Genomic DNA, 14,430 nt, shown 5'->3' on the forward strand with positions numbered 1-14,430 from the left:
CTTGTGTAATCTCACAAACCCATTGTACCTTCTTGTATATAAAAATTAGTATTATATTATTATTATTATCTGTCACAACTCGTTTTATTTCGCATCGTCCGCGAACATCAATATATATAGGACTCGACTCCTGTAGACATGTCGTTCACGTATATTAGAAATAGAACTGGTCGCAGCACGGATCCTTGAGGTACTCCACTCGTTACGATTCGCCAGCCTGACGTCTCGCCCCCTGACTGTTACTCTCTAGCTTCTGCCTGTTAAGTAATTCGTTACCCAAGCAAGGGCTTTTCCCCCTTCTCCCGTCTGCCTCTCAAGTGTAAATAACAATCTCCTGTGAAGTACTGTATCAAAGGGTTTTTGGCAGTCCAGAAATATACAGTCTGCCCATCCTTCCCTGTCTTGCCTTATTCTTGTTACTTTATCATAGTATTCCAGAGAATTTTTTTAGACATGATTTTCCTTCTCTGAACCCATGTTGGTGTTTGTCTGCATACCAAATTTTTTCTAAGTGTGTGACGAGTCTTAACCTGATTATTCTTTAAAAGTACTTTTCAGGGGATGCTTGTCAGTGATACTGGTCTGTAGTTAAGTGCCTCTTCCTTATCTCCTTTCTTGAAAATTGGTACCACATTTGCCTTCTTCCAGCAACTGGGATCGGCAAAAGGAGGAACATAACGCAGAAACGAGAGACCTTCCATCTAAACGTTGGACTCAGCCACAGCGTGAACTGCAAGGAAACCGAACCCTGAGAATCCAGAAGATAAGCTACCCACAATTCCAGCCCCACAAAGGAAGAGACCAAAGCTAACCCCAGCTATTCAGACAATGAATCATTTGGAAGCAACCGGTGAAGCCTGACCACGGAACCTGCTGGGAGACAAAGCAATCACCGATCATGTTAAACTGCCATAGACTCATGCACTATTGTGTGTCCAATGTGAAGGACTAATTCAACAGCCCTTATTGGCCAAGTGAGTGTGGTCACAAAGCCCCATCCTAAGGTTGAGGTGTCCATCAAGAGGTCGAGTACAGGGAAAAGAAAGCGCCACTGAGTACAAGACCCAAAAGCCCAAATATATTAATAATAATAATAATAGTATTATTAGTTTATTTAGGCAAGATTACATATATAAGATACAAGGACAGTGGAGGATTCCTAGGTCAGACAAGTACAATCCTTAAAACCTCTAATACGCTACGATAATAAGCTAATAAACATGCTAAACATAACCTCACTCCACACATTCTCTTGTGTCAATTACATTTATAAAACCCTGCTCTTAAGTGCTAACCCTGTTCTGAAACTCTTCTTGGACAGATGTAATAGAACACATAATCACCACACCAGAAATAAATATCTTTGATATCCCCAGAGTCAGACTTAATTTAGTAAACACTCTATGCAAATAAAGGGACCTGGTCTATGGAACTCACTCCCTAACGAATTGAAAAGCTGTCAAACATTTTTTTAAATTTTGCTAGAAATTACCTTCTTAAAAGTATATGTTAGATTAAGGATCTGCCTGAAACGCTATGTGTGCTAGTGGCTTTACAAGAATGTATTACTTCAAGTCTCTGTACTCTCATAAACCCAATAAACTTGGGTTTATTGGGTTTATTAGGCCGAATGTGGAATGAAACCAAATGGAAGTTTCGCCAATTCACCAGAAACCCGAACCCGATGAGCTGGAAAAGAACTATCCCTGGCTTACAGACATGCGGACTGGCTTGGAGCCTAAACCAGCCAGTCGTCAAGGTAGGCTAAGGCATGAATCCCTAACAAACGAAGGTGTCAAGAGAGCCGATTCGGCCAGAACAGATCCAACCACAACATACATCGCAGGTCACTCTAGTAGAATCTAAAACCTGAGCCAGAATAGAATTATACGTCATAGTGACGTCACTCACCTTGTGCACACTATATATAAAACAAAAATATTATTTCTCATTTGGGTTTGGTTAGGTTAAGACAGGGCAGGTTGGATTTGGTTACGTTACGCTTCCTTAAAGAGTAGCGATGATTTTGAATGGTGAAATTTTGTTCTGGTCTTACTTACTGAGCCTACTTAAGTCTCACGCTGGAAGGTATGAGCCAGCAGCAAGCGGCAGACACAGCAAGTATGGTCATAGGAATACAAGAAGACTGAGGCATATCTTTCAAACTCTCCCTCAGCGGGCACGGTATCACGGCGGGTCCGTCACGAACATTACTGAAAACTGCTAGTTAAAAAATCTTCAGGAATAATGGTAGGAGCTTTGACAAGCTGCTAGTTTCTTGTCTCAGACGAGGCCACTAGGGATGGTAGCCCTCAGGTAAATTCGAATAAAAAAATTATTATTATTAATTGTCCATTTTTGTGAGCATATTTACAGGACAAAGGAACTATCAATAATTTGTGTTTATCTTATAAAAACTGTGATATTTGAGTATTACTGCAAGGTAATTCAAATTAGTGTGAATTGCTGCTCTGGAAGATATTTAAATATATTGGATGTTCCAATACAGGAGTGAGGTGATAGCCAAGTGGTGGAGTGGAAGACGACACTTTCAGTATGGGGGTGACCACAACAACTGGAGCCTAGTGTCCTCCTACACACAGATGGCGTGGTACAACTCTCATCAGCTGGGATGTGGTTTCACACAGTGTTCACCCAATGGTGGCACTACTTTCTTCAGATATGTCTGCAACTATTGTCCTACGTGAGTTATTTGGTGCAATTTTGTCGTGTATACTTTACACACCGTCATCTTGCCACACTTTGTAGTTTGGTAATTTTATAAAATGTTGTTAATGTTTACCTGCCATCAATGATATAGGGATAACCTTACCATTATTTTTTACTTCCCATCACAAACTGTGATAACATTGGGGATGAGTTATATGTTTCGGACCGATGAACGTTTCGGACAAGGTCCTCCAGCCTAAAGTATTCATCCTACAACCGAGAGATAGCACCTGTGATGTTCTGATGACGTCTTAGTGCAGGATTTGGTCCTGTATATTTTATATTGGTTTCTGGAAGGGCCCCACATTGTATCTACCTGAGTTACCCACCCTGAAGTCCTCCAAACCCAGGTGCCGCAACAGGTTACATAAAATCACACGCGCCTACTGGTAACCAAAACCAGAATCTGGCCCAATCAATAGAGCATAGGGAAGTGAGGATACTAGACCAACCACTTTACTGAAGATTAAACCTCCAGAAAGGTAGAGCGAACGAAAATAAGCAACTGCTTGGGCAACATATACAACCTTGATTCGTATGTATACACACTGTCCAAATCCAACAATTAGTTAACAGTATTTCCTCGCCACCAGATGACAGCCCTGGTGACCAAGGGCGCGGAGAGGTACTTCTGACATTCACGCACATGGCAAGGAATTAGATTCACTAATTATCATGTATTTCTTCTTTAATGGCTGTCAAGAAAGTTTTTAGGAAAATTGTAAGAAGACTCTCCCCTAAAAACGTTGTTCTATGCCTTTCATCATTGTCATCTAATTAATGTATATTATTTGCTAACTTAATTATTCAAATCATATATGTTAGCTTCTTGTTTATTTGTAAGTGTTTGCTCATTAAATCTTTTGATTTTTACATATTTATTTTATGATATGTCCGAAACGTTTAGAATTCTAGTAGCTTTACTAAAAATTCACTTTTGTATATTTACTGTCGCTAAAACTGCAGATTATATAATATAAAATTTATAGTCTATGCATATCATCTTTATATTTATCATTACTTAATTTCTTGAACATCTCATATGTGTCAGCTTACTTATTTAATATTAAGTTTTAAACCCCATTATGTTCATAGAAAAATTAAATAAATCATTCTAAATTTTATCCGAAACGTGTTGGGTACTAGTCGCTTTGTTTAACATTCAGCCCCCTGTAACTTCAAATATACTTCTCTATTATGTTCTTATGTATGCATACCAACGGTTGAGGGCCACAGGGCTAACAACACTGCAAACCACACACGACAGGGCAGATTTCATTGAAAATTTTAAAATACTGAACAGTTTAAAGGATATTGATCCAGACCACTTCTTCAAAACGTCAAATGTAACACAAACAAGGAGCAACGGTTTAAGTTCAAGAAGTCACAACGTAGGACAGAAAACAGATGCTTTTTTTCATCCACAGGGTTATAACCCCATGGAACTCCTTACCCGCTGAAGCCGTGAATTTCAAAATATTGCTGCAATTTAGAGCTCAATAAAATCATCACGTCAAGTGGGGGGGGGGGGAACTCTTGACAAGCCGCCAGCTTTCTGTCCTCGTCAAGGCCTCTAAAGAGATGGTGGCCTCAGGTAAATTCATGTGAAAAAAATACACCCTCCTTTAAATTTTAATGTGTAACCCCCAAGCTTTCTAACAAGTCAAACAAACTAGCCAAGAGCAGGCGATGAGTCATAATAACGTGGCTAAAGTATGTTGACCAGACCACATACTAGACGGTGAAGGGACGACGACGTTTCGGTCTGTCCTGGACCATTCTCAATCACGATCGACTTGAGAATGGTCCAGGACGGACCGAAACGTCGTCGTCCCTTCACCTTCTAGTGTGTGGTCTGGTCAACAAACTAGCCAAGAATTTAAACTATACTATTGCACAAATCTAAAGTAAGTTTACATCTGAGCAGTCTTTTTCGTACATGCAATCCTGCTCAATATTGAGATGCAGATCTAGTTTTAAATGAATACTTCATCGAGGCCAGTGTTAAGGACATACTGTATATTGGATTAGTATTTAAGATGATGCTTCCTCAAGTACAGTATTAACATATCTATTGGAATAGTACCTTATAGATTTTTTCCCATATAACTCTGGCTATTTTTTGCTACCCCTTCATACTGTAAACTATAACTGCCTCTTACTTAAACTTCATCATTATGGAATCTAAGGCATTGGTCTGAACTATATTCGATCATATCTTAAATATAATAATAATAATAATAATAATAATAATAATAATAATAATAATAATAATAATAATAATAATAATTTATTTATATGAAGGTACAATGGGTTGGTGAGATTCATAAGACTGGTATTTGTGCATCCTTGCAAAGCTACTAACACGTATAGCGTTTCAGGCAGGTCCTTAATTTAACATATCAGGTTAGATGAAAAGGTACATTGTAGCAAGGTTTTATATCAACAAATAACTTCTATATTAATTGACAGAAGTGATTACACTGGTAAAGAGATATGTCTGAAGTACTAATATTGGAGAAGTGAGTAGTACAAGATACAGTGTAAGTTTGAAGCACAAGGTAGGAAACTATGAGGATGAAATTAGGTACTTTTTGGTTTTACTGTTGAATAAGGCATAAGTTGGACAATTTTTTAATTCGACAGGGAGTGAGTTTCATAGAATGGATCCTTTTATTTGCATGGAGTGCTTGCACAGATTTAGTTTGTCTCTGGGGATATCAAATACTGTAGATATTTATTTCTGGTGTGGTGCTCATGGATTCTATTACACCTATCAAGGAAAAGTTTCAGATCAAGATTAGCATTTAGGAACAAGGTTTTGTACATGAAAATAACACAATTGAATGTGTGAAGTGAATGTATGTTTAGCATGTTAACGGACTTAAACAGAGGGGCTGTGTTGTCTGAAGACAGAGTTTGTTATAGTTCTGATAGCAGATTTTTGCTGTGATGATGGGCTTGAGGTAATTTATAGTGGTTGAACGCCATGCAAAGATACCATATGTAAGATGGAGGATAGATTAGCGCGTAGAATAATGAGAGGAGAGCAGAGTGGGGGAACATAATTTAAAATACTGACACCAATATGTAGCCATCATTAACATAACCTTCCCCACTCTACCACTAACCATAGGAGTGCCACAGGGCACTCAGTAAGTGAATATACAATAAGTGACTACACTTATTATGTATATGACACGTTTGTCCCTGTTTCTTCAATGGACATGAAACCTATTGTCTCTGAATTTACCTGAGGGCCACTAACACTCTAGTGGCCTCGACGAGGACAGGAAGCCGGCGGCTTGTCAAAGGTATCCCCATTTGCCCTGAGGATATTTTCAGCTGGATTTTAAAATTTAACAGTGTTTTAGCATATACGGATTCGGCGGGTAGGCAGTTTTATGGGTTTATAACCCTGTGGGGGAAAATCATCTCTTGTTCTCAGTTCTACATTGCGGCTTGTTAAACTTGAAACCGTTGCTCCTTGTTTGTGTTACATCTAACCTTGTGAAGAAATGGTCTGAATCAACATCCTCCAAATTGTTAAGTATTTTAAAACTTTCGATGAGCTCCGCCATGTCATGCCTGGCTTACAGGGTTGTTAGACCTGCTCGAAGACCCCATCCCTGCCCTTGTGTGCCAGTGCACAATAGAAAATTGTATTTACATATTCGTACATTGAAACATTGATTGTAACCATGATATATATATGTGTTTCAGCCTACAGTTCAGACCTATTGTCTTGTGTATGATCCTTTGTCCTGTGTGATAGTGAATACTAGCAATATCCTCACTCTAATATGACTCAATTGAATTCTTTATATTAGGCAAAATTGTAATTAAATTTTGTCAATAAAGATGTTAATAATAATAATGCTCGAGGCCCTCAACCGTTCCTGATACGAGAGTTGACTTTTACCTGCATTTACCTGAGGGCCAGTATGGCCTCGACGAGGACAGGAATGTCATGCATGGACTTAGTTCTGGAATGATTTTTATTTTTTTTTACTTTTCTTACCTGTCAAGATAGCAAGGGTAATTAAAAATATTAAGTACTTCCAGAAATCCTATTTCGTTTATATATATAAACATTTCTTCACCATTTTTTAATAGTAACTACATGATGTTATACAGAGGAAATGACCCAAAACGGCTGAATCGGCCGTACAGCGAGGGTGAGGTTTGCAGCTTGTGTCCTGGGTCATGCAAATCGCTTTGCCGCAGGAACACCTGCAACCTCTGCACTAATGCCTGCAGTTACTCCGACTTGTGGATCAACTGTGAAAGGCTCGACTACGAGTGGCACGAGTGGCTCTGCAACACCAAGACTAAACAGGGAGTCGAACGCTTCAAGAACTGCCGAGCCACTTGCCAGTGTGTCAACGAAATAACCTAAGCCAGACGAATAAATTAATTCCTGAGTTATCTTTGTATGTGCATTAAAGAAGCATTAAATTTTCCAATAAGATTTTAATCTTCGAGATACCACAACGTTTAGTGTTCTAGTTCACTGGGCCATCATTTTCAATTATACATGCAGATGTGTAAATGCAAACACAGTCTTATTGCAGGGGCTGGAATGCTGTTGCAAAACAATCTATTCATATGTCTATAGTCAATGCTGAACCATAAATGTATCAAGTGAAATACGAAGGTAGTTCTCCCTCAAATATTGTAAAACATTTTTGTATATTTTCTTCCTTATTGTATGTGCTAGATGTATAAAATCAATGTGTCCAATCTTCTATGAAAATTTTGGAATATATTTGTCAGCTTCTTAAAGTTGAAGTTAAAAAAAAAACGAGATATTGTATTGTACAGGAAGCCTATGAATAAGAACTGAGAAGTTTGCTGCAAGCCAGACCTCAACCAGCCAAGCCTGCTATGCATGTATAAAGCAGTGTAGTGTTTCTGTTACCTTGTGCAGATTGATTGATTGATGAAGATTAAGCCACCCAAAAGGTGGCACGGGCATGAATAGCCCGTAAGTGGTGGTTCTTTTGAGCTATTACCAGTATCAAGAGCTGATACTGGAGATCTGTGGAGGTGCGACTGCACCCTGTGTGACGGGAGGTGTCTCCCGTCAGCTTGTGCAGTATAGGTGGCTTATAAATAGTGCCATAATTATGGCACTATATATAAGTTGCTAGTCAACCACGGATAAGCAGCACTGACTGAAACACCTGCCTGGGGGTCTTGGGCTGGGTGGAAGGATACTGGTAGGGCTTCCCAGATATACGTTGACTGTCTGGGTCTGCTGTCGTATAGGAGAAATGCAGTCAAATTTCTTATACAATATATTTTTTTATACTTTCTAACAATGCATTTTTATACTTTATTACAATGTATTTTTTATACTTTCTTACAATGTACCTGTAAACATTTTTTTTTAATTTTGCTAGAAATTACCTTCTTAAAATTATGTTAGATTAAGGATCTGCCCGAAACGCTATGCGTGCTAGTGGCTTTACAAGAATGTGAAACTTAAGGCTCTATACTCTCATAAACCCAATGTACCCTTTTGTATATAAATAAATAAATAAAAAAATAAGTAAATAAATAAATAAATGTACATTAAGGCGAATAGGAAGAGGCAGTTTCCTCTGCAATGCGGGGCGAATTACTTGACAATACCTAGAGTTTAGTGTTTTTGTCATATTTATTTAGTAGTCTCAACAGTTGGTTTGTTGGCAGTGTCGTAGAAGTTAAGACGAAGTCTGGAGCAGAGCAGAGAGCTGAGTGAGAGCGAAGTCGAGGAGCTTGATGGGGGATGAGAGCGTGGAAGTCGATGAAGCCATCCAAGAGTTGGCACGGGCATAATTCAACCCGTCCTCTTAAAAATAACGTTACTTTTGGCTCGCATGCGCGCTATGGCCAAATTTGGACGTAATTTGAAATGAAATCGACTCACAAGAGTGACGTACTGTTCCGTTTTCTGTTTGGGTCGTCCGGCTTACTCGGCAAGCTTAGAAAAGGAAACTTTCCATTAACGTTTTTCATACAGTTTTGAAACTTTATGAGAATTTCCTGCCCACCTAACCTATCAGAGGACCCTTAACTTACTGTTGTTGAACAAAAAAATCCCAAATTTATTTTCATTTTCAAATTACGTCTATATTCGGCCATACGGGCAAACGGCCAAAAGCGACATTCTTTTTAAGAGGACAGGTTTCTAATGCCCGTAAGGTTGATTATTCGTTGTTGTTTTAGAATTAGCTACTCAGAACGAAATGTCCATTTTGCACGGGCTATAGTGAGCCCGTAATCCGATTATTCGATTGATTGATGAAGATAAGCCACCCATGATGTGGCATGGGCATGAATAACCCGTAACCGATTATTCGATTGATTGATTGATAAAGATTAAGCCACCCAAAACGTGGCATGGGCATGAATAGCCCGTAAGTGGAGGCTCTTTGGGGCCATTACCAGTACCAATAGTTGATACTTGAGATCTGTAGATGGATGAGGTCTTCATGGTCGCTCGCAGTTCATGGCCTGCAGGAGGCTTGGTTGCCAGGCTGCAGTTTAGTGCGCAAGGCGACGCTTTATATTTGAACAGAACAACTTCGGTAGTTTGGTACCATCAGGATCGTCGTCCTTTTCGAGGAATTGCATAAGTCCATCTGGGAATTTGCGGTGGAATTCTGGGTCGCGGTAGTCAATTATTTGGTTGATGAAGATTAAGCCACCCAAGAGGTGGCACGGGCATGAATTACCTGCAAGCCAACTATTCGATTGATTGATGATATAATCGGACCTCACCCACCTCATCCTCCTCCAATACGTTGGAAAGAAGTGTTAACTGTAATTAGGGAAAAGGTGGATTAAGTAGACTTAACAAACTCATCTCATTAAGCTAATGAGAGTTTGGAGTAAGTATATTATTGACATAATATACTCATTACACAATTATACAATAGCGTACTTCGTGTATTATTATACATCGGGGCCTCGCGGCAAAGTGAACAGCGCTCGGGGGTCGTAGTCCTAAGGGCCCGGGTTCGATTCCCGGCCGAGGGGGGAAACAAATGGGCAGTTTCTTTCACCCTAATTCCCCTGTTCACCTAGCAGTAAATAGGTACCTGAGAGTTAGACAGCTGCTACTGGCTGCTTCCTGGGGATGTATGTGTGTGTTAGAGCCAAATATATGTAAAAGATATAATAGAGGGAAAATAGATTTGTTAGAAAGGTGGGGTCCAAGAGCTAATAGCTCTATTCTACAGACACAAATAGTAAATACAGTATATGGATTAACTGCAGATTTATGTTGAATACTAGTGGGAATTGTCGCTAATGAAAGGACATTGGATCCAGTTCCTGATGTGTGTATAGTCTCTAACCCTTAGTTTCCACTTCACACTGGATGTATGTGTGTGGGATGAATGATAAAACAATAGTTTGGTATATATGCATATTAACATCATCTTTAAATTAAGATGATGATAATGCGAAAAGTACAAGAATTAAGGTGACCTGTGTACTTCTGAAAATAATTTTATATAAATTGAACTACCACTTTGTTTTTAAAGATGTTTCGATAATTTTACTTGAAATTAAAGTAGAGATTTCAACAGTGCAGTACGACAGTATCAGGTGGGGTCCTGGCAGCACGGGAGGTACTGGGCCACCTGCCCGCTGCCCACCACTCAGTCACTCCTGGAGTACGTTTAAGCGCGGGTGTACTTGCTCTAGCATTGTGAATAACACTACCTATACGCAGGTGGATGGCACTTAGGTTAGTTAAAAGAACATTTGTATGGTATTCTACTTTGTACTTCCACGTATTGTTGTAATAGTGCCTCATTAAAATGTGAATTTGAGGTTGTGGGTATCAAAGGATATGTTCTTAGCGTTAATGTCGCCCACACAAAGTGAATGGCAGAGGTGGACGGAGAAGGGGACGGGGCAGCAGGTGCAGGACGGAGGGTCGGCTCTCAGGTATTGTCTTTCCCAACCTCTTCCTCACTTCTTCTCTTCTCTCTCACTAAATAAATAAACTTCCCCCCTGACCCTAGTCTGTCAGTCTCATCCCCCTCCTGGCCAGTCTCCTCCCCCTCCTGGCCAGTCTCCTCCCCCTCTCCTGGCCAGTCTCCTCCCCCTCTCCTGGCCAGTCTCCTCCCCCTCTCCTGGCCAGTCTCCTCCCCCTCTCCTGGCCAGTCTCCTCCCCCTCCTGGCCAGTCTCCTCCCCCTCCTGGCCAGTCTCCTCCCCCTCCTGGCCAGTCTCCTCCCCCTCCTGGCCAGTCTCCTCCCCCTCCTGGCCAGTCTCCTCCCCCTCCTGGCCAGTCTCCTCCCCCTCCTGGCCAGTCTCCTCCCCCACCTGGCCAGTCTCCTCCCCCTCCTGGCCAGTCTCCTCCCCCACCTGGCCAGTCTCCTCCCCCACCTGGCCAGTCTCCTCCCCCTCCTGGCCAGTCTCCTCCCCCTCCTGGCCAGTCTCCTCCCCCTCCTGGCCAGTCTCCTCCCCCTCCTGGCCAGTCTCATCCCCCTCCTGGCCAGTCTCCTCCCCCTCCTGGCCAGTCTCCTCCCTCTCCTGGCCAGTCTCCTCCCCCTCCTGGCCAGTCTCCTCCCCCTCCTGGCCAGTCTCCTTCCCCTCCTGGCCAGTCTCCTTCCCCTCCTGGCCAGTCTCCTTCCCCTCCTGGCCAGTCTCCTCCCTCTCCTGGCCAGTCTCCTCCCTCTCCTGGCCAGTCTCCTCCCTCTCCTGGCCAGTCTCCTCCCTCTCCTGGCCAGTCTCCTCCCTCTCCTGGCCAGTCTCCTCCCTCTCCTGGCCAGTCTCCTCCCTCTCCTGGCCAGTCTCCTCCCTCTCCTGGCCAGTCTCCTCCCTCTCCTGGCCAGTCTCCTCCCTCTCCTGGCCAGTCTCCTCCCTCTCCTGGCCAGTCTCCTCCCCCTCCTGGCCAGTCTCCTCCCCCTCCTGGCCAGTCTCCTCCCCCTCCTGGCCAGTCTCCTCCCCCTCCTGGCCAGTCTCCTCCCCCTCCTGGCCAGTCTCCTCCCCCTCCTGGCCAGTCTCCTCCCCCTCCTGGCCAGTCTCCTCCCCTTCCTGGCCTGACTCCTCCCCCATACTCTGCATTTTCATTCCCTTCTATTTTTCCATTCATGTTTCTCTTAACTTTTGTCTTGTCTTCTTACACCAAGGTCAGGGTTCCTTTACCTGAATTTACCTGAAGGCCACTAACACAAATGGCCCTAACAACAGGAAGGCGACAGGATGGTGGCTTTTTAGGTTTATAATGCTGATGAGAAAGCATGTTGTTTTCAGTCCTACACTGGCTTATTGAGCTTGAAATCGTTGCCCCTTGTTTGTGTTACATCTGACCTTGTTAATTTGCTTGGATCAACATCCTCCAAACTGAAGTATTTTGAACGTTTCGATTAGATCAGCCATATCATTCCTGGTTTGCAGTGTTGTTGGCCCAGTGGCCCTCAACCTGTCCTGGTATGAGAGTTGATGTAGTTCTGGAATTGTTTGTTGCCTGGTGTTGAACTTACTCCAATGAAGCTGTGTCTTTCTGAAGATGATCTCCATGCCTGGATGTAATAATCCAGGTGGGGGCACACTAGAGATTTGTGCAATTGAACAACTACCTTATTTTCCTTAGTCAAAGGTACGCTTCATTATTCCTTGGGTTTGGTTATTTTTTTTTTTTTTTTACTGGCGTTTTGCAACTTGCTTTACGTTTTTGCAAAGCTACTAACATGCATAGCATTTTGGGCAGGTCCTTAATTTCCAGGTAGTCTAACAGATAAGGTAAGACTAATAATAAGTACTGTGCATTGTAGCAAAATTTGAGTTCAACATAATAACCAAAATATAAAATGATGGTATTGATTATGTTGAACTTGCATGTCTTTAGTACAGTACTAAAATTGGAGTGGGTAGCAGATGGTAGGAAACTATGAGGATGAGGTTGGGTACTTTTATGTTATGCTTTTGAATAAGACATAGGACACTTTTTTAATTCATTAGGGAGTGAGTTCCATAGACAGGGTCCTTTTATTTGCATGGAGTGTTTGCACAGATTCAGTTTGATGCTGGGGTTATCAGAGATACTGTATTTATTTCTGATGTGGTGGTTCTATTACACCTACTGTATCAAGGAAGAGTTTCAGCTCAGGATTAGCATTTAGGAACAAGGTTTTGTACATGTAAATAGAACAAGAGAATGTGTGGAGTGAATGTATATTTAGCATGTTAAGGCTGCAGCAACTTTAGGGTCAAGGGAATTAAACTGGGGGGGGGGGGGGGGCTGTGTGTTTTCAGAAGAGAGTTTGTTATAGTTCTGATGGCAGATTTTTACTGAGTGATGATGGGCTTGAGATAATTTGCAGTGGTTGAACCCCATGCACAGATGTCGTATGTAAGATGGGGGGGGGGATAGATTAGTGCATAGCAGAGTGGGGAACATATCTAATGTTAGAGAGTATACCGACAGTTTTTCATTTTTTTTTTTAGCTGTGATGTATGTGGGTGCTGAAGTTTTAGTCTCGTGTCTATATGTTGGCCAAGGAACTTTAACATAATTTGTATTACTAATGTTAACATTGTCTATCTGAAGTGAAATTTGGTTTGATAATTTACTTCTTAATAAGATGTAGTTCTGTATTTCTTTTCTATGTTTAGTGTGAGTTGGTCGACATCCATGAGTGAAATTTTTTAGTTCGTTATTTACAGTATTATTTAGTGTGATGATGGTAGTATCATCCACAAATAATGTAGATTTAAGAATGTTAGAAATATTTGGCAAATTATTGATGAATATAAAAAATAGGACTGGTCATAAGATGCTGCCCTGTGGCACTCCTGTTAATGGTAGAGTGGGGAAAGTTGTCATTGATGTCTACATATTGGTGTCTGTCACAAAAATAGAATCAAATGTAGTTCAGAGCAAGGCCTCTGATTCCATAGTGGTGAAATTTCAGTAAAAGGTACACAGCCCCTCTGTTTAAATTCCTAAAAATGCAAAACATACACTATACACACTCTTGCAATTTACATGTACAAAACCTTGTTCCTAAATCCTAATCCTGATCTGAAAACTTTAATGATAGATGTACAGTAATAAAATCCATGAGCACCACACCAGAAATAAATGACATTCCTAGTCAGACTAAATCTGTGCAAACACTCCATGCAAATAAAAAGGCCCAGTCTATGGAATTCACTCTCTAATGAAGTCTGCAAGAAAGGGAACTAGATGGATGACAAAGGTCATAAAACTAGCCTCGGTAACCAAGAGGAACCTCTAGAGAACATATAAATCCACGATAGACATATTTGATTACGAGATACAGTATTCAAAAGGGCGCTAAACTCGGCCACACAGAAAATCAGATCAGCCAAGAGAAACTATGAAAGAAAACTTGCCCAAAACATAGACCCAAAATTGTTCCATGCTTATTGAAGCGGTAAAACAAAAACAAAAGACTCGTAGGGCCCTTAATAGACGAGACTAACCAGGTAATAATTGACGATAAAAGGGCAGCAAACACCCTAAATGAATATTTTACATTGATGCTCACACTAGAAAGGTTAGATGACATCCCATTACCCATACAAATTTCTCCTAAATTCATTTTCCTCTCTGGGGAGGAGAATGAATTTAGGGATATACCCATAACATGCAAAATAATTAGAAAGAACATTGACAAAATAAAAGGCTCAAAAGCTCCAGGTGTGGATGGAATCCAATCCAAAGTCTTAAA

The 14,430-nt window shown here is 41.2% G+C and overlaps 2 protein-coding genes across 11 annotated transcripts in view; both read left to right on the plus strand.

Annotated features, from left to right (window-relative positions):
- LOC123758775 (cysteine-rich secretory protein 2) overlaps positions 1-8,301 on the plus strand; it is a 28,990-nt gene extending 20,689 nt beyond the window's left edge. For all 5 annotated transcript variants that reach the window (XM_045743451.2, XM_045743454.2, XM_069334662.1 and 2 more), the window contains exons 5-6: positions 2,510-2,704; positions 6,868-8,301. In XM_045743451.2, the coding sequence (XP_045599407.2) occupies positions 2,510-2,704; positions 6,868-7,129 (457 nt within the window). In that variant the 3' untranslated portion in view covers positions 7,130-8,301. The remainder of the gene's footprint in view (positions 1-2,509; positions 2,705-6,867) is intronic.
- Positions 8,302-8,437: 136 nt separating this feature from the next.
- Positions 8,438-14,430, plus strand: part of LOC123758773 (uncharacterized) — a 40,391-nt gene continuing 34,398 nt past the window's right edge. For all 6 annotated transcript variants that reach the window (XM_045743443.2, XM_045743447.2, XM_045743444.2 and 3 more), the window contains exon 1: positions 8,438-10,471. Coding sequence is in view for 1 of the 6 variants with exons in the window: in XM_045743444.2 (XP_045599400.2) it covers positions 10,461-10,471 (11 nt within the window). In the remaining 5 variants the exon portion in view is untranslated. The remainder of the gene's footprint in view (positions 10,472-14,430) is intronic.

The sequence above is a fragment of the Procambarus clarkii genome, chromosome 31 (assembly GCF_040958095.1).
Source record: "Procambarus clarkii isolate CNS0578487 chromosome 31, FALCON_Pclarkii_2.0, whole genome shotgun sequence".
Taxonomy (NCBI): Eukaryota; Metazoa; Arthropoda; class Malacostraca; order Decapoda; family Cambaridae; genus Procambarus; species Procambarus clarkii.